At 38.7% G+C, this 25063-nt stretch overlaps 1 protein-coding gene across 1 annotated transcript in view; it reads right to left on the reverse strand.

Moving 5' to 3' along the window:
• Positions 1-12944: 12944 nt before the first annotated feature.
• Positions 12945-25063, reverse strand: part of CPM (carboxypeptidase M) — a 79577-nt gene continuing 67458 nt past the window's right edge. Inside the window, exons 8-9 of the mRNA XM_054580083.1 lie at positions 15630-15778; positions 12945-13671 (exon numbers count right to left, since the gene is read on the reverse strand). Of these exons, the coding sequence (XP_054436058.1) occupies positions 13429-13671; positions 15630-15778 (392 nt within the window). The 3' untranslated portion in view covers positions 12945-13428. The remainder of the gene's footprint in view (positions 13672-15629; positions 15779-25063) is intronic.

The following is a 25063-nucleotide window of genomic DNA, read 5'->3' on the forward strand; positions in this document are numbered from 1 at the left end:
TCAAACACTTCTCTGTTTGCTGGGGGAGCAGACGGGGCACTTCACTCTTACCAGAGAAGGCCAAGGCACATCCCTTTAGTGGGGAAGGCCCCATTGTCCTTTGTTCCAAGGCTTTTATTGAAAATCTTATCAGTGGGTTATGTAACAGGAATGCATACGTTATCTCATTACATCAGTATGGTAAGTTTCACAGTGAGTATATGATGGTTTTAAGAAGACAAGTGACAGGAGTACACTGATTTACATGGGTCCGAGAGGAGACTAAAATCAACAAGAGAGACTATAGATAAAGGGAAAGTAGACTTAAAGGTGCCTTAAAGATATAGGGTAAAAGGTGTAAATAAAGTAAATGTTTTAACGATACCAGGTAAGGGGTGTAAATAAAGCAAATGTCTTAACAAGGTAAGGGGTGTAAATAAAGGTCCTTCGCAGCATGAGTTGACCAGAGATCCGAGGGAGGAACAGGGCACACTCTGAAAAATTTACTTTTAGGCCTGATTACCTCCGGACCCACCAGATCTGATTTAGGGCTATTTTTCCTGCACTGTTTCAAGCCTGAGCTGGGGGCAGGGGAAGGGAGCCACCAAGGGTTAAGGAGACTGCTTCTCAGCTGCAATGAGGACTCCGGCCATGTCCAAGCCAAGCCGAGGGGTGCAGGGGGCCTTTTCGCCCCTTCTCTGTGTCCGCCAATTTCTTCTGCCAAAATCAGGCCAACGCCTGTCTTAGGTCGTATACCTCAGCGTGTGGTCACTTACCTGTCATTGGCTGATTGACCATCCCTGGCAAAGCAGAGAGGCAGGGGCTACGCCCCTGCCCGGGTGAGGGGACAGGCCAAGTCTCCTCAGGAACCTGTTTCTCCAAGGCCTCCTGATTATTTCCAGCCTTGGGATTCCCCAGCCTGTTGGCAGGATTACAGCTCCTGAAACCAGGCCGGGCATTTCCCAACAGAAACCATCCCGAATAACCAACTGAACACTAGCTTGAGAGAAGCCTTATAATCAAGGAGAGATAGAAGAAACTGCTTCAACACAATGTGACTGGTATGGAGTGTAGCGTAAGAGGGTAGACTGGGCTCCCATGGGTAGCAGCTGAGGACCCTGAAGGATATTTCAGCAACTGGGGCGTTCCCCTGAGTCATATGGGGTCTAAACCCCAAGCTGGGCTCCCCAGCCTACAGCACCAGAGCCAGAAAGGAACCCAGATAACATCTAGCTGTGAAAAGCAACAGGGTTTCTGTCTTCTAGGGAGAGATGGCTGGAGACTCAGAGGGCCTCTTAAAGGACCAATGCACAAAATTTCATTTGCAGTCAATTACCCCGGGCCCTGGCAGAGGGAGGGCAGAGTGGACTAGAGATGCTTGAGGAGAGTCTGGGGCTGGCAGCCCCAGTGAGAGAACTTAAGGAACAGCTGCCAGGATCCCTGTGCTGAGTCATTCTCCATACTGCAGAAGCCACCTCTCTCAGATGCCTCTTTCTACAGGAGGCATCTTTCTGTCAGCCTTGGGGGAAGCAATAGCCCCGTCCACAGGAATTACTGCCCCACCCTGTGGTGCTTAAGCCTAGATTCTGATTAAAGCTTCATTAGTTTAACAGCCGAACAGCTTAATGACTGATTATTTTAACAGCTAAGGTGGAAAATACAATCAGCCAAAATGGGAAGACAAGAGACGGACCCCAAATGAAAGAACAAGAGAATTCTCCAGAAGAGTTAGATGAAATGGCGGCAAGCAATTTATCAGATAGTTTAGAGTAATAATTGTAAGGATACTCAACAGCGTGAAAAAAGAAACTGTATAAAAGGACTAAAATAAAAAATGCAATATCTGAGATAAATACACTGGAAGGAATCAACAGTAGGTTAAATGAAGCAGAGGATCAAATGAATCAGTGTTTTGGAAGACAAGGTAGGAAAAAACACCCAGGCAGAGCAGCAAAAATAAAACAATTAAAGTGAGAGCTTAAGAAACGTTAGACAATGTGAAGCATAAAAACATCTACATCATGGGAATACCAGAAGAAGAGAGCAAGCAAGGGATTGAGAACCATTTTGAAGAAACAATGACCCAAAACTTCCCTAATCTGATGAAGGAAAAAGACACAAGTCCAGGAAGCTCAGAGAGTCCCAAACAAGTTGGACCCAAAGAGGCCTACACCGAGACACATAATTAAAATGACAAGGCTTAAAGACAAGGAGAGAATGCTAAAAGCCACAAGAGAAAAGCAGATAGTTACCTACGAGGGAGCACCAATTAGACTGGCATCTGATTACTCATCGGAAACGTTTTAGGCCACAAGGGAGTAGCTTGAAATATTCAAGGTGATGAAAAGCAAGGACCTACAATTAAGGCTACTTTACCCAGCAACCCAGCAAGGCTATCATTAAAAATAGAAGGAGAAATAAGGAGCTTCCCAGACAAGAACAAGGTAAAGGAATTTATTAACACCAAACTATTACTGCAACAAATGTTAAAGGGCTACCTTGAAGGAGGAGGAGGAGGAGAGAGGAAGGGTGGAGAGAGGAAGGGGGGATGAGGGAAGAGGGGAAGGAAGGGAAGGAAGGGAAGGAAGGGGAGGAGGGGGGAGAGGAAAAAGAAAAAAGAGGAAAACAGTCTAATAATAAAATGGCACTACATGCATATCTATCAATAATTGCCTTAAATGTAAATAACTTAAGTGATACAACCAAAAGACAGAGGGTAGCAGAAAGGATAAGAAAACATAACCCATATATATGCTGTCTCCAAGAGACCCATCTCAGATTTCAAGATACACACAGACTAAAAGTAAAGGGATGGAAAAATATTTCATGCAAATAGAAAAGAAAAAAACACTAGGGGAGCAGTACTTTTATCTGACAAAGTAGACTTTAAAACCAAGGCTATATTAAGAGACAAAGAAAAACACTACATAATGATAAAGGGAACACTCCAAAAAGAAGATATAACCCTAGTAAACATTTACACACCCAACATAGGAGCACCTAAATATGTAAAGCTATCTCAATGGGTATAAAGGAAGAGATCAACAGAAATACATTCATAGTAGAGGATTTTATACTACAATGACTTCAATGACTAGATCTTCCAGACAGAAAATCAACAAGCAGACAGCAGCCTTAAATGATACAATAGATCAAACTGATTTAATTGATATCTTGGGAGCATTTTATCACCCCAAAACAGCAGAATATACACACTTTTCAATTGCACATGGAATGTTTCCTAGGATAGGTCACATATTAGGACACTAAAAAAGTCTCAATAAATTTAGGACGATTGAAATCATATCGAGCATCTTCTCTGACCACTTTGCTATGAAACTAGAAATGGATCACAAGAAGAACACTGAAAAATATGCAAAGACATGGAAGCCAAATAACATGTTGTTAAACAGTGAATGGGTCAACAATAAGATCAAGGAAGAAATCAAAAGAAACCTTAACACACATGAAAATGAGGACACAACAACTCAAACCTGTGGGGCAGTGGGAAAGCAATCCTAAGAGGGAAATTCATAGCATTACAGGCCTATCTCAAAAACATAAGAAAAAGCTCAAATAAACAATCTAACCTCACACTTAAAGGAACTAGAACAACAACCAACAAAGCTCAAAGAGAGTTAAAGGAAGGAAATAATAATGATCAGAGCAAAAATAAACAAATGGAGTCTGAAAGAAACCATACAAAAGATCAATGAATCCAAAAGCTGGTTCTTTGAAAAGATAAAATAAGATTGACAAACCTTTTACGAGACTTATCAAGAAAAAAGAGGAAGCCCTAGCTGGTATGATTCAGTGGACTGAGTACCAGCCTGTGAACCAAACAGTTGCTGTTTTGATTTCCAGTCTGCACAAGACTGGGTTTTGGCCAGGTCCCCAGTAGGGGACACATGAGAGGCAACCACAAATGGATGTTTCTCTTCCTCCCTTCCCTTCTCTCTAAAAATAAATAAATAAAATCTCTGAGAGAGAGAGAGAGAGAGAGAGAGAAAGAGAGAGAAGGGACCCAAATAAATAAAATCAGAAATGAAAGAGGAGAAATACAACTGACACCAAAGAAATACAAAAGATTGTAAGAAAATATTATGAACGACTATATGCCAACAAACTGGACAACCTGGACAAAATGGATAAATTCCTAAAAGCATACAGTCTTCCAAAACTAAATCAGGAAGAATCAGAAAATCTGAATAGACAGATTACACCTAGTGAAATGGAAGCCATACTCAAAATATTCCCGACAAACACAAACCCTAAACTGGATGGCTTCACTGGTGAATTTTACCAAACATTTTGAGAAGAACTAACACCTCTGATTCTCAAACTATTTCGTAAAATTCAAGAGGGAAGGCTCCCAAACTCATTGTACAAAGCCAGCATTATCCTAATTCCAAAACCAGATAGACACAACAAAGAAAAAAATTATAGGCCAAAATCTCTGTGAACACAGATGCTAAAATCCTCAACAAAATATCAGCAAACCAAATATAGCAATGCATCAGAAAGATCATACACAATGATCCAGTGGGGTTTATTCCAGGAATGAAAGGTTGGTACAACATTTGCAAATCAATAAATATGATTCACCACATAAACAAAATGAGGGATTAAAAACCACATGATCATATCAACAGATGCAGAAAAAGCATTTGATAAAATCCAGCACCCACTGATGATAAAAACTCTCAGCAAAGTGGGAAGAGAGGGAACATACCTAAACATAATAAAGGCCCTATATGACTAATCCAGTGCCAGCATCATACTCAACAGGCAAAAACTACAAGCATTCCTAATGAGATTGGGAACGAGACAAGGATGCCTGCTTTCACCTCTCATATTCAACACAGTACTGAAAGTCCTAGCCACAGCAATCAGACAAGAAGAAGAAATAAAAGGCATTCAAATTGGAAGTGGTAGTAAAGTTGGAGGAATCATGCTACCTAATATCAAATGGTACTATAAGGTTATAATAATCAAAACAGCATGGTACTGGCATAAAAACAAAAATATAGATCAATAGAACATAATAGAGAGTCCATAAATAAACCCACACCTTCATAGTCAGTTAATCAACAGAGGAAGCAAGCACATACAACAGGCTAAAAATAGTCTATTCGATAAATGATGTTGGGAAAATTGGACAGATATGTGCAGAATAATAAAATTAGACCACCTTCTTACACCACATATGAGAATAAATTCAAAATGGATCAACTTAAATGTTAGACTCACATCCATAAAAATCCTAGAAGAAAAACTAGGAGCAAAACCTAGTTGCTCAAAGAAATTTCTTAACAGATATATCTCCCCAGGCAAAGGGAACAAAAGAAAAACAAATGGGACTACATCAAACTAAAAGTCTTTGCACAGCAAAGGAAATCATAAACAAAATAAAAAGACAACTCACAGAATGGAAGAACATATTTGCCGATACATCTGATAAGGGGTAATATCCAAAATTTACAAAGTACTTACAAAACTCAACACCAAAAATACAAACAAGCCAATTAAAAAATGGGCAAAGGACCTGAACAGACACTTCTCCAAAGAGGGCGTACAGATAGTTAATAGACATACGAAAATATGCTGAACATTATTAATCATCAGAGAAATGCAAATTAACTATCTCACATCTGTCAGAATGGCTGTCATCAGTAGGTCAACAAACAAGTGCTGGTGAGGATGTGGAGAAAGGGGAGCGCTTTTGCACTGTTGGTGGGAATGCAGACTGGTGCAGCCACTGTGGAAAGCAGTGTGGAGATACCTCAAAAAATTAAAAATGGATCTGCCTTTTGACCCAGCAATCTCACTTCTGGGAATATATTTGAAGGAACCCAAAACACTAAATCGAAAGAACATAAGAACCCCTATGTTCATTGAAGCATTAATTACAATCGCCAAGATATGGAAGCAGCTGAGGTGTCCACCAATAGAGGAGTGGATAAAACAACTATGGGGCATTTACACAATGGAATTGTACTTAGCCATAAAAAAGAAGAAAATGTTTTACTCTTTGCTACCGTATGGATAGACCTGGAGGACATTTTGCTAAGTGAAATAAGCCAGTCAGTGAAAGATAAGTACCATATGATTTCACTTATATGTGGAATCTAGTGGACAAACTGAACTAACAAGGAAAATGGGGACAGACTCATAGATGGAGAGCAGGGTGACAGCTGGGAGGGGAGAAGGTTAGAGGGTGGGGGGATTGAGCAAAAAGTCAAAAGGACTCAAGGACATGGACAGCGGTGGGGTGATTGCCGGGGGGAGGAGGTATAAGGGGACTAAAAGGTAATGCAAAAAATGCAATAAAGATTAAATTTTAAAAAACAACAGTAAATAGAACAAAAGCACTAGGAAGTGACAAGGAAGTGGAAGACCACATGTGTGTGGTAATTGATAGCTAATGCATTTGAAATGATATATAACGATATTACTAGAATAATTGGTAAGGACTGGAGAACCATAACTCATTATTCAGTTTTTCCACTACTGTCATGCTAGGTGAATTTCATTTCTTTCTCAGCTACATTTTAGTATGTTTGTGTTTTTCATTTATACCCTAACGCAGGCTACATCTAGTATTAGGAGTGTCTTTAAGGACACAGAAACATCAACTTAAATTTACTTTACTGCCTTTGGTCTTCCCCTTTTATTGGTTGTATTATGGGGAAAAAAACCCCTCAATTTTATTGCTTGTTGGCTATTATCTTAAATCCTCTTCCTGTTCATTTTAGACTTTTAGGGCTCTATGAAACTGGTGCTTTCCTTTCACCATTCTCTCGCTTTTTTTAGTGTAACAAAGTTTATTTGCATCCTGACTCCCAGGATGTTTAATTTTTATCCTGTGGAGTGGGAAGGGCTAAATTCCCATAACAGATCTGGTAAACAAGTACCAAACAAATCTGGTACTTGTTTGGTACTTTGTTGGTAAACAAGTACCAGAATTAGAAACAATAAATGTACAGTAGAGCCTAGGATGGGGTCTGGCAAGTAGTAAGGACTTCTAATAAATCGCAGTTGTTTAAGCTCCTTACATCCATTCATGACCAACTTCCATAACTCAGCTGAGGTAACCTTGGATTAACCCTGTCATTTTCTCTACATTCAACTCTGAGCACTTGCCACATGCACTGATACGTTGCTTTGTACTCTTGCACAGCAGATGATTGTAACATCCTATGTGCCTCCTTCCCCCAGATGCCCAGTATTATGCATTTTGTGCACAGCAGGCATTCAGTAAAGGGTACTGAAGGAAAGGGTTTCCTTTGTCAAGGAAAGCAACTCTGTAGTTTTTCCTAGTTTTTACCCCCAAACAAGTAGTTGTAAAAATCCTGAAAATAAGGAAACTGGTCTTTAAAGGCTGATATGGTATCAGAGTTGTAACAATTGGGAAAGCTTTTCTTAAAAAAGAAAACATCCCTGTGTATTAAATACTTTTTCACCTTTTATCACGATCACTTTTTAAGAGGCATGTGAAGACCAAATCTTTTCAGTTATCAAACCGCACTTGTTAAACCACAAGGTGGAGGCGCCACATTGGGTTCTCTGAAGGCAGTAGCATAGGTAAACCCAACGATGGACAAGGAAGATTGCTGGTAGAGAGCAATGAAATGACGAGAGTTCTATTCCCAGTTAAAGCAAGCCTCACGTTTCAGTCCTGAAATCCTTCACTATTTGTCCTTCAGAGCTTCATGAGACACTCAGTATACATAAAAATACTGTGCTTTAGTGTTGAGAGATCGTTGATCAATTAGAAAATTACTTTGACCTGAGTAATCACTAGTATAAAGTCTGGAAATCATTAGTGAATATGTAAGAAGGTGTAGCAATTATGTAAACTGGTGCTTCTAAAATTTGGGGTTTCATTCTTTAAATCAGTTGCTTTTTATTATAAAACTAGTAAATAGAAATTTTTTAAAAAAGGACTAATCATTTGTTTATACTTTATTTTCTTTTACATTTCCCCCTATGTTTAGTATTTTGAAATGTAGGTGATTTAAAAATTGCACCTTGCTTTTTTTGAGGCGGCGTAGGGAGTAATGGATGTTCTGAGTTGCAAATTAAAATATTAAAGTATAGCTAAAACATACCAGGAAACTTCTGCAAATGAACTCTCTTTCAGAAATAGGAAAACTGTTCCCAGTTTACTTTCTAAATTGAGATAGTGATCACTTTTAGAAGTTGGTACCTGTAAATTTGCTGTTTCCTACTTGGCCTTGTCTCCTTTAAACTTTCTTAGCGTGTCTCAGAGGGCAGACATAAACTTAAGCCTGGTTTCTGCCTGACTAGAAATTTGATATTGGGTTGCATCGAGGAAGGGTAAAGGCTGCTTTCCAGTTCTTGCAGGAGGCAAATTATAAGTATGCTCTGTTTCAAAAGCACATTATTATTTAGGACATTTGTTATTTAGCAATTATGACTAAAGACTTCTCCCTATTATCAACATTTCTCAAAATGTGTTTTGAAGTCTAGGAAGGTAAGTTCAAAGGTATGGTACTAGCTAAATTATTATTATTTTTTAAAGATTTTATTTACTTATTTTTAAAGAGGGGGGAAGGAAGGAGAGAGGGAGAGAAATATAGATGTATGAGAGAAACATTGATTGGGGACCAGATGCGCAACCCAGGCAGGTGCCCTGATGGGGAATTCAACCAATAACTTTTGCTTTGCAGGATGATGCCCAACCAACTGAGCCACACCTCAGGGCTGGGCTAAATTATTTAATGTCTGAGAATAGGTTGAGATCTTTTTAGCCCCAAGACCTTTAATCATTTGCCAGGCCCCCTACCAGCAACCCGGGCTTCTTACCCATTTAAAGTTTGAGAATTAGGCTAAATTATTTAGAAAGTGGTTCCATGGCTAAGTATGTTTGGGAAATCCCATTTCTTTCTTGCATGATTTCTCACATCCATTCACTACATTCATGTCCATTGTGAATTTTCCAAAGTTTTTGTTTTTGTTTTTTGAACCAGAAGGCCTGCTTTTCATTATCTACCCCATAGTACAAGTTAATTTGGAATATAACATATTAGGATGAATTAATGAAAGAACTCTCTGGGCTTTGAAGAGTTACTGCAGTATTGCCTCATAAAAGGGCCTTAAATTCAGTCTTTTCCAGGCTTTATTCAATGGTAAGCAGTTCTCTAGTATGTGGACTTCGTTAAACTTGCATAAGTATTTGTTTTCAAGGTAGCGTCATGGAAAGAAACAGCATTCATAGTTTACATGAATATTAATTTATTGAGAATAAGAAATATTCTAGATTTATTAAGTTCAGAGGTAGTCATGGCCAATACCCAATACAACTTTATAGTCTTAATTTGTGTACTTATTCTTAATTAGAAAGTCACTGAGAAAATTTTAAAAATCATCATGAAACATCTATAAAAGGCTGTGGAGTAGTTTATATACTAAAGCATGATAAAACAATTTGTAAGCAATACAGTAAAATATCTGCTTATTAGTGATATAAAGTCTACAACGAAGTTAGACTTTCTCCAAACTTCTGTTTTAGGTGTTATTAACTTTGTTTTTATTGCTCTTTAACCATTTTCCCCCTCTTTCCCCATTGAAAGTCATGAGGAAGGTATAAGGGATCTGTCATGAAATAGACACTAATTAATTGTATTTTCACTGTGTACAATAAGAATCAAACTTCTCAGTAAGCAACTTACCCTGTTGCCATGAGACAATCTGTGATGCTCATTTTTCTGGAAAAGATATTTCCAATCAAGTGTCAGATGTTTTTACACTTTAAAGGTAGACCATGCAATTTTGCTTCTAGAACAAAATATTGAATACATCCTACAGCTCAGTTCTGAATGTGATAAATTAAGCACCGAAATCAACACTGACACTTACCTGCAGGGATTTAACATTTCTTTAAAACACTCCCCGCCATTCATATTCATTCATGTTTGCATCATTTGAGTAGTTACACCAGAAAAACTCTTGCTTCATGAAAGTTAATTAAATGATCATTCTAGCTAATCAATGTTTCATTTTAGTTTTCAGACCAATTCTGTTTGTACCCAAGGCAAAAGACTTTGTCCTGGATAAGCTACACTACCTTTAAAATATTTTCACCTGAGGGTTAATCTTCCTTCTTCCACCTGGGCAAGCACCAAAACCAGCACCAGCGTGCCTCTCAAACCACCGCTTCTGACAGTCACAGAACCAGGCCAGCAGAGGCCTTCATTTTATAGGTAAGGAAACTGAATGTGGGGTGGTTTTGAACTCAGAGCCTCTGCCTAATTATGATTTTACTGCCATGTGCTATTTTTTCTCCTATCTTGAAAACCTTTACCATATTGGTTTCTCCATAAAAGGAGTTATACCTGAACTTGGAACCTGAGGAACATACCACGGTGGAGGAAAGTAGAGAAGGCTATGCAGGGAGATGTGCGGATCTGGTTGGACTATAGTCAACATTCTATAGTTGTTTCTCCTCTTGGGCACTTCAGTGGATTAGTGCAGGGTGTGGCTGTGATTCTACTGTACTTACTAAAACCTTGCTACACACTGTGGGGCACAGAGCCATCGCTGAAAATATGTACCCCAAACCTGCTCTGAATTAAATTCAGGTTTGGTGTAAATTTGGTTTGGAGATTATTTTGTTTTGCTCATTTCTAAATAATTTTGTTTTATTCTGGTAAAATTTCTTGTTTTAAAAACATTTCCTAATATTCAGTCTCATGAACCAATTCAGATTTTGGTTCATATTTCTTCAAAAATTGCTATCTTATAATTTTATTAACCAATGTCACCCCAATAAATTTAATTTAAAAGTTAACAAAAAAATTAAAACTAAGGTTAAAAAAAAAGGGAAAAATTTCATGGAAAAGGAAAAGTTAGGACTCAGAATGCCTGACTGAAAAATTGTTTAGGGCTTGATCGTAAATCGAGCCAAATTTTATGAATGTTTATGTGTAATATACCAATATATCTTCTGTAATACTTTAACATATATTTTCAAGTATAATAAATTATGGCTTATTTAAATAAAAATGATCAAGATATTTAGGTTATTACCATATTTAAAAGAAGTAATTAAAAGATTACACATTCTAGCCCTGGCTGGTGTGGCTCAGTGGATTGAGTGTCGGCCTATGAACCAAAGGTCACTGGTTCAATTCCCAGTCAGGGCATATGCCTGGGTTGTGCGCCGGGTCCCCAGTTGGGGGTATGCAACAGGCAGGCACATTGATGTTTCTCTCCAGCTCCTTCTCCCTCCCTTTCCCTCTCTCTAAAAATAAACAAATAAAATCTTTAAATAAAAAAGGATTACAAATTCTGTTTATATTAAACATGTATGATTTTGTGCAGGTAGAATATGCTTGGCACAAGAATAGCTCCTAAATGCCCATGTACCTCCCATTCATTTATAGTTCTCAGACATTCACCATGTACCAAGCCCAGAGTAGTTTCATTTTCAGATCCTACAGAACTTTCAACTTAAAGTAAGAGCCAAGGCAACTCATTTTCCATGACCAATACACAGCACTTAGAGACTTGGCTTACCAGGGTGGCTATTTTTTTTTTCTGTTTGATAGTTCCTGTTAACTCTTACATATAATGTTTTAAGTTAGGTTAGCTCTCATTATAGCAGAGAATAATTGTTTCATACTGAGTACTAATGGTAAAAATTTTGTTTTCTGATTTTAAAAAAAAGGTAGCTGTAGTGTTAACAGGTAACAATATCTTTACTATGAACCTTAGGATAAATGCAAAGTCCAGTAAAAGCACCATATTTGAATTTATTTCTTGATACATATATGAAAACACTCTTCCGTTGATGTTACTCGTGAACTGGAAATTGCCAAAGCATGGGCTCTAGTTTCATAAGATGACTCAAAGCCCTATACAGTTTCTGGGAGAGACTGGGAGTAGCAGACTGCTAGAACCCTTTGTTCATTCATTCGGTTCCTAATATGTTTTCTGAGGATAAAAAAAAAAATGCATTTTTCAAACAAATTAAATAGCCCCTGGTTCCAAAGAGCTCCCACTCTACTAGAGAAATATCCCACATGGAAACAGAAGGTAGTAATGCAGTGTTGTAAGTCCAATAATAGAGTTAACCTGTTTCGTTAAGGGAGCAAAGGGGAGGGGCCCCCAGGTTGACTGGGAGGGGGTGATTTAGAAAGGAATGGGGTGATGGTCAGCAGAGGCCTCCTGGGTGACTTGATGCCTGAGCTGAGTTTTAAAGGAGGAGGGAGAGAGAAAATGTGGGTCAGAACGGCATTCCAGACACAAGGGACACAAACAGGGTATCGGGTGCGCAGGAACTACAAGCAACAGGTTGTTGATTTTTGTTTTAAAGAACCACCCCTCCAACCGTCCAAGGGCTGTGTGAAGGACGGATCTGAAGAAGAGGAGAAAGCTGGGAGCAAGAGGCCAGGAAAGCTGTTGCCTTGGTGCAGGTGAGCTACGATGGCCAGCATGGGGCAGTGCTAGTAGCCATGGAGGAAAAGTAGACTTAATCAACATTTATAGTTAACATCAGTCTTCAGTGATTGACTGAATATAGGGGTTGAAAGAGGAGGAGGAAGTATCGAGGGTGACTCCCACGTTTCTGGTTTGGTGGTACCAGTAACCGAGACAGGGAAATAGGGGGAAGAGCTGCTCTAGCAAACAGTATGTTCAGTATTGGACATGAGCTCGAGGTACCTCTGGGTCACATCCCGGTGGATATATATCCAGTGAGCAGTTGGATGTGAGCCTGAGGCTCAGGCAAGAGGCTAGAATCACACATTTGGGGGTTATCAGCACAACAGAAGGCTGTGGCATCCAGGTACAGAAAGGCAGGGACGCTTCCATTGGCCCATTGTCCTGGGCCTCTGCAGGCACCCTCTTGTCATCCCATTAGGCTCATATTTTCTTGAGCCACTGAGGCACGGTTGCCTATTTTTTCTCATATTTTCTTAGAACATTTGCAAAACTAAACATCTCCAGTCCTGCCATCATGTTTCCCTGCCCTGAGAACTAGTTACGCACGGCACTCTCCCTTCATATATCACACTCATAGCAAGGTCTTGTATAGAATAGGTGATCCGTAAATGTTCATGTTCATTGCTTATATTCATCTGGCTCTCTGTATACAGAATTAGCTCCCTTTTTTTTCTTGCAGGAACTTCTTTTTTGTTTCTCAAGTTTAAATTCTTACAAATTTCGAAGACTACTTTAAAATTAAGTGGAAGTGGGCAGTACTTGATAGGTGAGTGAATATCTTCCATTCATTATCGAGACTAAATCATTCATTTCATTATCACAAGTCGTTTGTTGTAGGGTTTGGAAACAACCATTTATCTTCTTAGGGAAGGATGGCAGAGTTTGTCCAGTTGTCCCGCAGCGGGAGTTAGATTTTGCAGGAACCTGGCGTGGGTAATCCCTGATTCCAGGCGGCGATGGGGTGGAGTTTCACATTTTGCTTTATCTGAACAGTATGTGAAAAAGAGTCACTAAAAATAAGAACAGACCAGGCTTTGTTGCAGCTGAGTGGCTTGGCAAGTTACTGTATAGAGGAATCATAGGACATGGAGGATTTGATACTGGGATAGAATCCCATTGCCCTCTGAGTGGAAATAAAATATCCTTTTTAAGAGCACTGAAGTCCTGGGATTTTTGGGGAATGATCACCTTTGTGAGGTGTGGATCATGTCCAGGGACTGTAACCTGAGAAGAAACAAGAAACAATCATCTGAATGATTTCAAATGTTTTGTAGTGCCAACACTGAAAACACTAATATCCACCACTAAAATGCAGCCTTTATGGAACACGTGTAACAATCTGCCAGCCTCCCAGGCTAGTAACCACTTCAGTTCTGCTCAGTGAAAGAGTTATCCACTGTCTGTTCTTAGGGACCATAGTTGTTAATGCTGTTGCCAACAATTACAAAATGAAACAAAGACACAGCTCCTTTATATCTGGAGATGTCAGTCAGGAAAAGGAAGCAGTGGACTGATTCTGCCCCAGCGTTTTCATGGAGAGTAAAGGTAAAGAGCTGACTATTTCCCTGTGTCCCAAGTCTGTACTTTAATGTCCTGACTGGGTATGAAGATTATTTAGAAGTGGAATTCTTTTCTCAAATTATCCCATTTCCCTTGCAAGGGATCTAAATGTATAAGTTTATTGCTTCCTTAGAATGTTTGAATTTTATTTGGTCTTGTTTTGTGCATATGAGTCTGAATCTTCAACTACATTTGTCTTTTTGTTGTTGTTGATGGGGGAAATGATCAGGAGAGATAGGACAAATCCTAAACTAAATATATATGGTGAAGAGAGAAAAGAATGGAGACTAACATTTACATAACCATTAACTGGTATATATTTCGGCCATTCATTTCAGTTTCCAAAATCTTCAGCTAAATATATATTTTTGTCGTTGGGGGAAATGATCAGGAAAAATAGAACAAATCCTAAACTAATTATATTTGGTGAAGAGAGAAAAGAATGGGGAATGTAACTTACATGACCATTAACTGGTATGTATTTTAGCCATTCTTTTCCGTTTCCAAAGTCTTGCCTTCTAATTTTGTCCTCAAACTAGTAGCTAAAGCCAACATGTACTATGTTAGTGTAACTAACTGGAAATGAACTATTTATAACTATTCCATAAGGGTGTGGCTTATTTATGGGATTACATAAAAATAATTTAGTCCACTACAAGGAGAACCCTTATTTTCATAGAACGGAAATGTCACAGTAAATAACATAGAGTCACAGTGAGGTGAGGTTATCCAGCGGATTCTAGCCACTCAGTGGGAGGAGAGATTCCTAAGAAGGGGGTTAGTGACTGATGAAATACAAAGCCAGTTTTCCTGCAGAATAGGCTACTTTCTCCTAGGAGTAGTTCTGCTCAGAACAACTGCTATGGTTGGCATTAGACCTACTAATCTAAGTAAAGGAATCTTGAATTTCTTAGAGAAAAGTCATAGCATCAGAGAGTAAGAGGCACAAAATGTACCCTAAATCGGGTACTTATTCATTTAGTTGATTTGCATATACCTACTTGGACTCAAACCAGTTCATGCTTCCTACCAGGAAGAAATGACTCAGGAACATGCATCTTAAGTCAGAATTAAAACCTGGAACTTCACTTGCATTGATTGGAACACTCATCATCATTTGCTTACGAAAGAACTGCAAAATATGTTTATCACTTGCTTAATATAGTAAAATTTGTGGATCAAGTTTTACTTCTAATGAATCCTGAAAAAATTTTGTCCAAATCTATTTTTTAATAGCAGAAATTATATTTCATGAAATGGGTATTAAAATGGTATTTTATAAAGCTTGCAAGTACTCTAGCTATATTGTTTACATATTCTTACTGTTGATAAGGTATGTTCCATTTTTTTAATCATAAAATGTATTACAAGACATAGGATTTGGCCTTTATTAAAAACAGTAATTGCCAATTGGAAAAAGAACACGATTTTTTTGGTTTGTTCCTGTCATGCTCACCTCTCTCAGTCCTTGCTGAAGGCAAGTCTGATGTCATCTTTTCCTTTTGTCGTGATGAATTGTACTACTTTCAGACTTCTCAGGCTTATTTTAGATTCCTTCTGGGTGAGGACACATTGCGAATTTTGTAATATTTTAAGAACAGCAACTAGAACTGTATACTTACATTTAATGTATACGATCCAGGCAAGAGAAGGAGGTAATATTCTCCAAATTTGTTTGTTTTGTAGGGGCAGATATGTTTTCTGTCTTGGACTTCTACAATTACATTGGGTAATGGATTTCCCTGATGATCAAAAACTTGACCCTTTAGACCTATAAAACAAAGAGATAATTGTTAATACCATGTTTCATGGCACATGAAAAACAATTCTTGTAATTATTTAAGTAAAATATGCCTAATATTTATTAGCTGTTCTGAGTTAATAAGATGTTTGAGGAGAACTTTTTAAAAAAGTTGAGATAGAATCGACATATGTTAGTTTTAGGTATGCAACATAATCATTTGATATATGTATAGATTGTGAAATAATCAGCACAATATATCTAGTTAACATAGTTATAATTTTTTTCTTATGGTGAGAACTTTTAAGATTTATTCTCTTAGCAAATTTCAAATTACCATACAGTATTCTTAACTACATTCATCATACTGTACATAACATGTCTCCAGGATTTATTTATTTTAGAACTAGAAGTTTGTACCTTTTGACCACTTTGATACACTCCTCCCACTCCCGCCTCTGGCAACCAACAACTTGTTTTCTGTATATATGAGTTTAAGTTCAGGGTTGTTTGCTTGTTTGTTTTATTTTAGACTCCACATAGGGTAAGATCATATGGTATTTGTATTTGTCTGACTAATTTCACTCAGCATAATGCCCTCGAGGTCCATCCATATTGCAAATGGCAAGATTTTATTCTTTTTTATGGCCGGATAATATTCCATTGTAAATAAATATATACCACATTTTCTTCATTCATCCATTGATGGGCATTTAGGGTGCTTCTCTGTCCTGGCTATTGTAAGTAATGTTCCAGTGAACACAGGAGTGCAGATATATTTTCAAGTTAGCGTTTTCACACAGAAATAGAATTGTTGATCATATAGTAGTTCTCTTTTAACTTTTTGAGGAACGTCCGTATTGTTTTCCATAGTGGCTGTACCAACATCTCCACCAACAGTGTACAAGGGTTCCTCTTTTTCTACATCCTTGCCAATATTTGTTATTTCTTGTATTTTTGGTAATAGCCATTATAACAGTTGTAAGGCAATGTACTTCACTGTGGTTTTGATTTGCATTTCTTTGATGATTAGTGACATTGTGCAACTTTTCGTGTACTGGTTGGCTATAATTCTTCTTTGGAAAAAAATCTCTATTCAGACCCTCTGCCAATTTTTTAGTCAGAGTGTTTTTTTCTTGCTATTGAGTGGTATGAATTCTTTATATATTTTGAATTTTAACCCATTAGGTGTATGGTTTTAAAACATTTTCTCTCATTCAGTAGGGTGTCCTTTTAATTTTGTTCATGGTTTCCCTTGCTGTGCAGAAGCTTTTTAATATGATGTAGTTCCATTTGTTTAAGTTTGCTTTTTTGTCTTTGTTTTTGGTGTCAGGTCAAAGAAATCATCACCAAACTGATGTTAAGGTGCTTACTGCCTGTGTTTACTTCTAGGAGTTTTATGGTTTCAGGTCTTACATTCAAGCCTTTAATTAATATTGAATTAATTTTTGTGTACAGTGTTAAACAGTGGTCTATTTACATTCTTTTACATGTGGCTGCCCAGTTTCCCCAGCACCATTTATTGAAAAGACTGTCCTTTCCTATTGTATATTCTTGTCTCCTGTCCTCAATAAATTGAATGTATATATATATGTTTTGTTTCTGGTCACTATTCTGTGCTGTGGATATATGTGTCTGTTTTTAAACCAATACCATACTGTTTTGATTACCATAGCTTTGTAGTATAGTTTGAAATCAGGAAGCATGATGCCTCCAGTTTGTTCTTCTTCCTCAGATTGCTTTGGCTATTTTGAGGTCTTTTGTGGTTCCATAGAAGTTTTAGGATTGTTTGTTCTATTTCACTGAAAAATCCCATTGAGATTTTGATAATGGAATACATGAAGCTGTAGATAGCATTAGGTAGCATGGACATTTTAAAAATATTCTTCCAATCCATGACCGTGGAATATCTTTCCATTTATTTATCTCTTTTTCAAGTTCTTTTATCAGTGTCTTAAGATTTCAGACTACAGGTCTTTTACCTCCTTGGTTAAATTGATTCCTATGCGTTTTATTCTTTTGGATGCAGTGGTGAATGGGATAGTTTTCTTGATAATTTGTAATTGTATAGAAACACAACAGATTTTTGTATGTTGATTTTGTATCATGCAACTTTACTGAATTTATTTACTAGTTCTCAGAGTTTTTAAGTGGAGTCTTTAGGATTTTCTAAATATGCTACGTCACCTGCAAATAGTAATACTTTATTTCTGTTCAAGATGGAGGTATAGGTAAGCACAGCTTGCTTCCTTGCACAACCGCATCAAAATTACAACTAAACAATAAGGAAACCATCACTAAAAACTGTCAAAAATCGAGTTCAATGGAAATCTGACAGAATTAAAGAAACCAAATCCATCCAGACTGGAAGGAGGGTGCAGAAATGCAAAACGGGTTGGGCTCACATACATATATAGTAGATAAAAATTTGGAAGGGATATCTCGGGAGTGAGGAGTGCCAGCTCCACACCAGGTCCCCCAGCCCAGGGTTCCAGTGCCAGGAAGGTAAGTCCCCATAACTTCTGGGTGAAAAATTCAGTAGGCATTGAGTCTGTAGAAGACACTTCTGGAGTCCCAAGCAGTTCCTCTTAAAGAACCCACTCACAAACTAACTCATACTCAATCCCTCTGAGCTCCAGGGTAGCATGTTGAAAGGCACCACTGGCATATGGGGAAGAACTGAAGTGTCTGGCATTAAGCAGAGAGCTGGGAGACAGTTTTCTCCCATTCCAGACAAAAAGGCATGCAGAAGCGATTGACCCTCTTCTGAACTCTTCACCCCACAAAGCCATAGAGCTGGCAGGCTGGTGCCATATCTGAGACACCATTAACCTGGCTAACACTGTTTGACCTGCCCTGGATCCCAAGGCTCCATCCCACACAACTTACAGCTGTTAACAGTGGCTTTTCCATGTGAATGTCTGGTCTTGGCTTATGCTTCACAACTTCCTAAATCCTCTCAAACAAGCAAGAATGGCCTCAGTGAACTCCCAATCCCCTACCTCTTGTTAAATGACCCCAGGCCCAGTATAAGCAGCAGCTAGCCTAGATTCACAGCTTGGCTTCATCTGGGAATCTCCAAGTCCAGCACAAGTAGCAGCCATCTCAGATTGCTTTATAGCTCAGGCACAGTGGCCCTGGGTTAAACACAGGTGGGACTGGATTTGGCCTTCACGACCTGGGAAACCCCAGAGACTGCGCACCCAGTAGACAGCTACAGACCACGTCAGAGCACCACCACCCTGCCCCTGCACAGCTGCTCCTCCACAGAGGGTGGAGGTTGCTGATCAGTGGTCACAGCCAGTCCCTGCAGCTGACTGGCCTGGGTAAATCCAGCCCATTGACCTGACAACAACAATCAAGGCTCAACTACAAGGGGACACTGTACTCAGCCAACACAAAGGGTGCACCTTGAAAATTGAGCTTCGGTGATAGGGGAGACTGTGTTACTGGACCCTACAGGGCACCTACTACATTAGGCAACACTACCAAGACACAGAGCCAAAGCGGCTCTACCTAATACATAGAACAAACACAGGGATGCTACCAAAATGAGGAGACAAAGAAAAATGGCAAATGAAAAACAGATCAAAACTCTAGAAAAAGAACGAAACAGAAGGGAGATAGGCAATATATCAGATGCAGGGTTCAAAACATTGGTTATAAGGATGCTCAGGGAACTTAGTGAGGACCTCAATAGTATAAAAAAAATCCTGTAGAAATGAAGGATATACCAATTGAAATAAAGAACAATTTACAGAGAAACAACAATAGGGTGGATGAAGTTGAGTCAAATCAATGATTTGGAACATAAGGAAACAAAAAAGAACCAGTCGGAACAAGAAGAGGAAAAAAGAATCTTAAAAAAATGAGGATAGTGTAAGCAACCTCTGGGACAACTTCAAGCTTTCTGACATTTGTATCAGAGCGGTGCCAGAAGGAGAAGAGAAAGAACAAGAAATTGGAAATCTATCTGAAAAAATAATGAAAGAAACTTCCTTAATTTGGTGAAGGAAATAGACATGCAAATCCAGGGAGCAGAGTCCCAAACAAGATGGGTGCAAAGAGGCCCACTCCAAGACGCATCATAATTAAAATGAATCAAAGGGCAGATAAAGGACTTTCCAGACAAGAAAAAACTAAAGGAGTTCATCATCACCAAACCATCATTATATGAAATGTTAAAGGGACTTATTCAAGAAAAAGGAGGTTAAAGCTATGAACAATAAAATGGCAATAGATGCGTATCCATCGACAATTGAAACTAAAAAACAAACTAAGCAAAAAAGAATAACAGAGACAGAATCATGGATATGGAGAATGTTTTGATGGTTGTCAGATGGGAGGGAGTGTGGGGGAATGGGTGAGGAAGTAAGGGGATTAAGAAGTACAAAGGTAGTTACAAAATAGCCATGGAGATGTAAAGTACAGTGTAGGAAATGGAGTAGCCAAAAAACCTATGCACAACCCATGGACATGAGCAATGGTGTGGAGATTGCCTGAGGGAGCGGGGGGTGCTGGGTGGAGGGGGGCAGAGGGGAATAAATTGGGATAACTGTAATACCATAATCAATAAAATATAATAAAAAATAGTGATAATTTATTTCTTCCTTTCTGAATGGATTCTATTTATCTACCTACCTATCTATCTATCTATCATCTATCTATCTTTCTATCTATCTACCTATCTTTGCATAATTGCTATGGCTAGATCTTCCAGTACTAGGTTGAATAAAAGTGGCAAGAGTGGATATTCTTGTCTTGTCCCTGACTTTAGGGGAAAAGCTTTCAGCTTCTCGCTATTGAGTATGTTAGCTGAGGGATTGTCATAGCTGGCCTTCATTATGTTGAGGTATACACACTGTTGATAATTTTTATGATAATAGATATATTGAATTTTGTTAAATACATTTTCTGCATCTATTTGGATGATCATGATTGTTATCTTTTATTTTGTTAAAGTGGTGTATCACATTGATATGTGGATGTTAAACTACGCTTGCATCCCTTGAATAAATCCCACTTGATGATGGGGTATGATTCTTTTAATGTTCTGTTGAATTCAGTTTGCTAATATTTTGTCAAGGATTTTTAAACCTCTGTTCTTCGGGGATATTGGCTTGTAATTTTTTTTGCGTCTCCTTTTCCTGTTTTAGCATCAGTGTAATGAGGGCCTTGTAAATTGAGTTTGAGAACATTCCCTCCTCTTCTTTTTTTGGAAGAGTTAAAGAAGGATTGGTATTCTTTTTAAAATATTTCATAGAATTTGTCAGTGAAGTTATCTGGTCCTCGGCTTTTGTTTGTTGGAACATTTTTTATTGTAATTTATTCTCCTTACTAGTAAAAGGTCTGTTCAGACTTTTCTATTTTTTCATGATTCGCTCTTGGTAGGTATATGTTTCTAGGAATTTAACCATTTCTTCTAGGTTGTACAATTTTTGGGTGAGTAATTGTTCATAGTTGTCTCTTATGGTTCTTTGTATTTCTGTGGTATTACTTGTAATGTCTTCTCTTACATTTTACATGTTATTTAGTCTACTTTTTTTTTCTTGGTGAGTATTGCTAAAAGTTTATCAATTTTGTTTATCTTCTCAAATAACCAGCTCTTCGTTTAATTGTTCTTTTTTTGTTTTTAGTTTCCATTTCATTTATTTCTTCACTGTTTCGTTTTTTCTTCCTTCTAACTTTGGGCTTAGTTTGTTCTTCTTTTTCTACTTCTTTGAATGCAAAGTTAGGTTGTTCAAGGTCTTTAAGTTTCTTAATGTAGGCATTTTATTCCTATGAACTGCTTTTGCTGCATCCCATAAATTTTGGTATGTTTTATTTTTTATTTTCATTTGTTTCAAGATACGTTTTTAAATTTTTCTTGATTTCTTCTTGGACCCATTGGTTGTTCAGTAACTTGATTCATCTCCACATATTTGTGAAATTTCCAATTTTCTGGTAATTAATTTCTAGTTTTATGAGGTCTGTCCAGATAAAGTCCAGCCATTGTTAATATAACGAAAATGGTTTGTGCAACATCAGTGTAACCTGACAGCCAAGGAAAGTGGACTGGAATGCGCATGCGTGAACAATGATGACTTCACTGTACTAGTCAGTGGGGGTAGTAGACACCATAGAGTGAGCATGTGTACTGTGTGGCAGTCACATTCAAAATGACTGAGTGAGCAGAGCAATGAATCTGCAGAAAATTTTGCATTAAGTGTGAACATTCCTCTGTAGAAACTATGCAGATGATTCAGAAGCTCACAGCTATGGCAACTGGTAATCTTCAGCTTCATCATGACAACATGCCTGCTCATGCATCACATCCCTTGCAGAGTTTTTTGGTGAAACATCAAAGCACCCAGGTGACTCAGCCCCACTACAGACCATATTTGGTGCCTTAAGACTTCTGGCTGTTCCCAAAACTAAAATCACCTTTGAAAGAGATGAGATTTCAGACTGTTGATGAGATTCAGGAAACTAGGAAACTATGACAGGGCAGCTGATGGCGACTGGGAGAACTGTGTGAGGTCCCAAGGTGCCTACTTTAAAGTGGACTAAGGTGTCAGTGTCCTATGTACAATGTTTCTTGTATCTTGTATCTTCTTCAATAAAGGTCTCTATTTTTCATAGTACCTGGCTGGATACTTTCTGGACAGAATATCCTTTATATCTTTAGGTAGCACCTAAATCACAAACATCGGCCATAATTTAGTAACCCTATTACGCATTTATTTGTTGGATTCAGTGGCATTTTTCTTTGAAAAGGCATTTCTATTGTGTCCTTCTTAGCAGGTCCTCTGCTATCTTAGATAAATACAGCATAGCTTGGTGAGACGGAAAGAACGTAGTCAGGTCTCAATTTGAATCCCAGCTCTCCAGTCGCTAAACCCTCCCAAGTCTCAATTTCATCATCTGTAATTTGGGGATAATATATACCACTGTTAACAGGAGAAACGTGTTTCTTCCTGCTGACACAGTAAAGAATTGCAGATCAACAAGCCTATTAGCATGCAGGCAAAGTTTATTAGTGCCAAGTCCTAAAGGGAAAGCAAAAGCAAGGGTAGCAAGAACAGGGGTGGCCAAAAAAGAGAGCGGCAAGAGGTCAGGTGGCCAGAGGCACCCCCTGTCAGAGGGCGGCTGGCCAGGAGCCCTCTTGCCAGAGGCTGGTTGGCCAGGGTCCCCCCATGTGGCAAGAGAGCCAAGAGAGTGAGTCCTTTGTTCTGAGGATTTATATAGTTGGTGAGATGGGGGTGAAGAAGTTTGCATATTGGTTGACAGGTAAAGGTGGTGCCAGCTTCCCCAGGGGGATATGACTACCCAAACATAGGTATGTGTGGGGGTCTGTTAGTCCGAATTCATATCATGCTCTGGCGTCTGTTAGCCCAAATCTTTATTTTGCTTTAGACTCTATTTGTTCATTTTGCATATGTGATGGGAGGCAGGCAGTTAACCAAAGTTGTTTTATGGGCCCTTTCTTCGGGCTGTAGACTCTACCCTTCCCCTTTCCAGGCTTTGGAATGAACACAGTGTCTCAGGGTTTTCCTTTTCCCAACTAGGGGAGATGATACACACAGACTTTCAAGGGCTCCCCTCTCCTGCACTGTCTTGTTCCGAATGCCTGGCAGCCTCATCCATCAGGCTCAGGACTGCTGGGTCCACGGGTGAGACGTGTCTTCCTTTGCTTTTAGCCTCCTGTGTTCAGTTCTTTGTTAGATTGAAATGGTGAGGGCTCTGCCTTTGTTTACCCTCTGGCTGCTCATTTCTAGCTGCTATCTAAATGCTAAAAGGAGTTGCCTGGCAACCAGGAGCTGCTGGCCAGCAACGGAAGCTCAGCCTCGAGGTCTTCCTATGCTGTCTCCTGGGTCACGACCTTCCAGGATGGTTGTGGCGATCAAACACAACAGAAGGCTGAACAAATATTAATATTTTTCTTTTTTAAAAAAATAGCTTTGACCAGTCCATATTCTTTTCTTAATCCTTTTCTTATTTGGGTAAGAAAAACTATACAAAGGAACAGAAAGAATGTAGCTATTGAAATTTGTAGTTGTAACAAATACTGAGTACATTTCTGGACTGTCAATTCAACTTTGTTCCAACAAGGTCTGGAGTATGTGATGGAAGAAGCAATGCGTATTTCTTCCTCCTTCGGGTCTCTGAACTAGCTCATTTTCCTGCCACTTAGAAAACTTGTGCATTTGAGCAACATAGCTTGTGGTGGAGGTGTTGTCTGTTGGCATCTTTTCTTTTTTTCACTGACTTCTACAAAACCAATCAAATCAAACAAAATAAAAAGCAAACTTAAAAAATTAAAAACTACCTTTGTAACTGACTTAATACTATCCTTTAACTTCTAAGATAATGCTGAAACAGAATTCAGGATGCTAATAATGAGTAGCTGGCAGAAGACACTAAGAGAAAAAATATCACGGTCCTTAAAAAAGGGTAGCAAATTCCTTCTTGGATAGAATTGGTTATACTTGAACACAACAGACTTTAATTTTCACATGAACAGTGTTTTTGGATGGTCTTAGGTACCCATATGACACCCATATATTAGTATGTGTCACAACTGAACAAAGATTTCAAGTGACCTGTAGTCTGCCTACCCTCAAATATGGGAAAAGTGGAATAATTGGATTCAGGGGAATCACAAAAATCTTCACAATTCAGTTTGACCCTCATTAACTATCCTCTAAAAATCCAAACATTCACTTCCATATGACCCTTACACAAACCTAGACAGTTCTTCAAGCGAGGGAAGGCTGGGGTATTGGAATGTCACTGTTGCTGAATAAACACAGACCATGCCTAAACATGGAGTTTCTATCTGAGGGAAACCCCACACCATCAGCTAAACAAAAGCTTCATGTCTTACATGTCTTTACAATAGTCTGTCCAGGCATCACCAAACCTTTCACTGAGAGGAAATTAATTGTTTTACCAGAAGATGTGATTTATTTGTACATGTTGACATTGAAACATTGGAAAAACACCAGTAGATCCAAAGAGATGTATAGAGAGCCAGTACTATTACATCAGGGGAACAAAAAGTAAAATTTTGAAGAAAGCTCAGGTGATAAACAAAGGAGAATAAAATGTGAGACAAATTTTGTGGCCACGCAGGAAAATGAGGGGAAGAAATGTAAAGCTCACCCTCTCTTGGAAATGTATCAAGCTTCATGAACAAAAAGCCCGTGTCTGGTAAGGACTGGAATTCTGCATCTGTAGGGCGCAATGCAGAGTCCGAGCAGGGTGGTACTTGGAGACTGCTTGTTCACTCCCTGGTTCCCACCTAATGATCGCAGTTGCCACCTATTCTGCGTC

The sequence above is a fragment of the Pteronotus mesoamericanus genome, unplaced genomic scaffold (assembly GCF_021234165.1).
Source record: "Pteronotus mesoamericanus isolate MK-2021 breed Mesoamerican mustached bat unplaced genomic scaffold, CSHL_Meso_final contig_56, whole genome shotgun sequence".
In the NCBI taxonomy this organism is placed as follows: domain Eukaryota; kingdom Metazoa; phylum Chordata; class Mammalia; order Chiroptera; family Mormoopidae; genus Pteronotus; species Pteronotus mesoamericanus.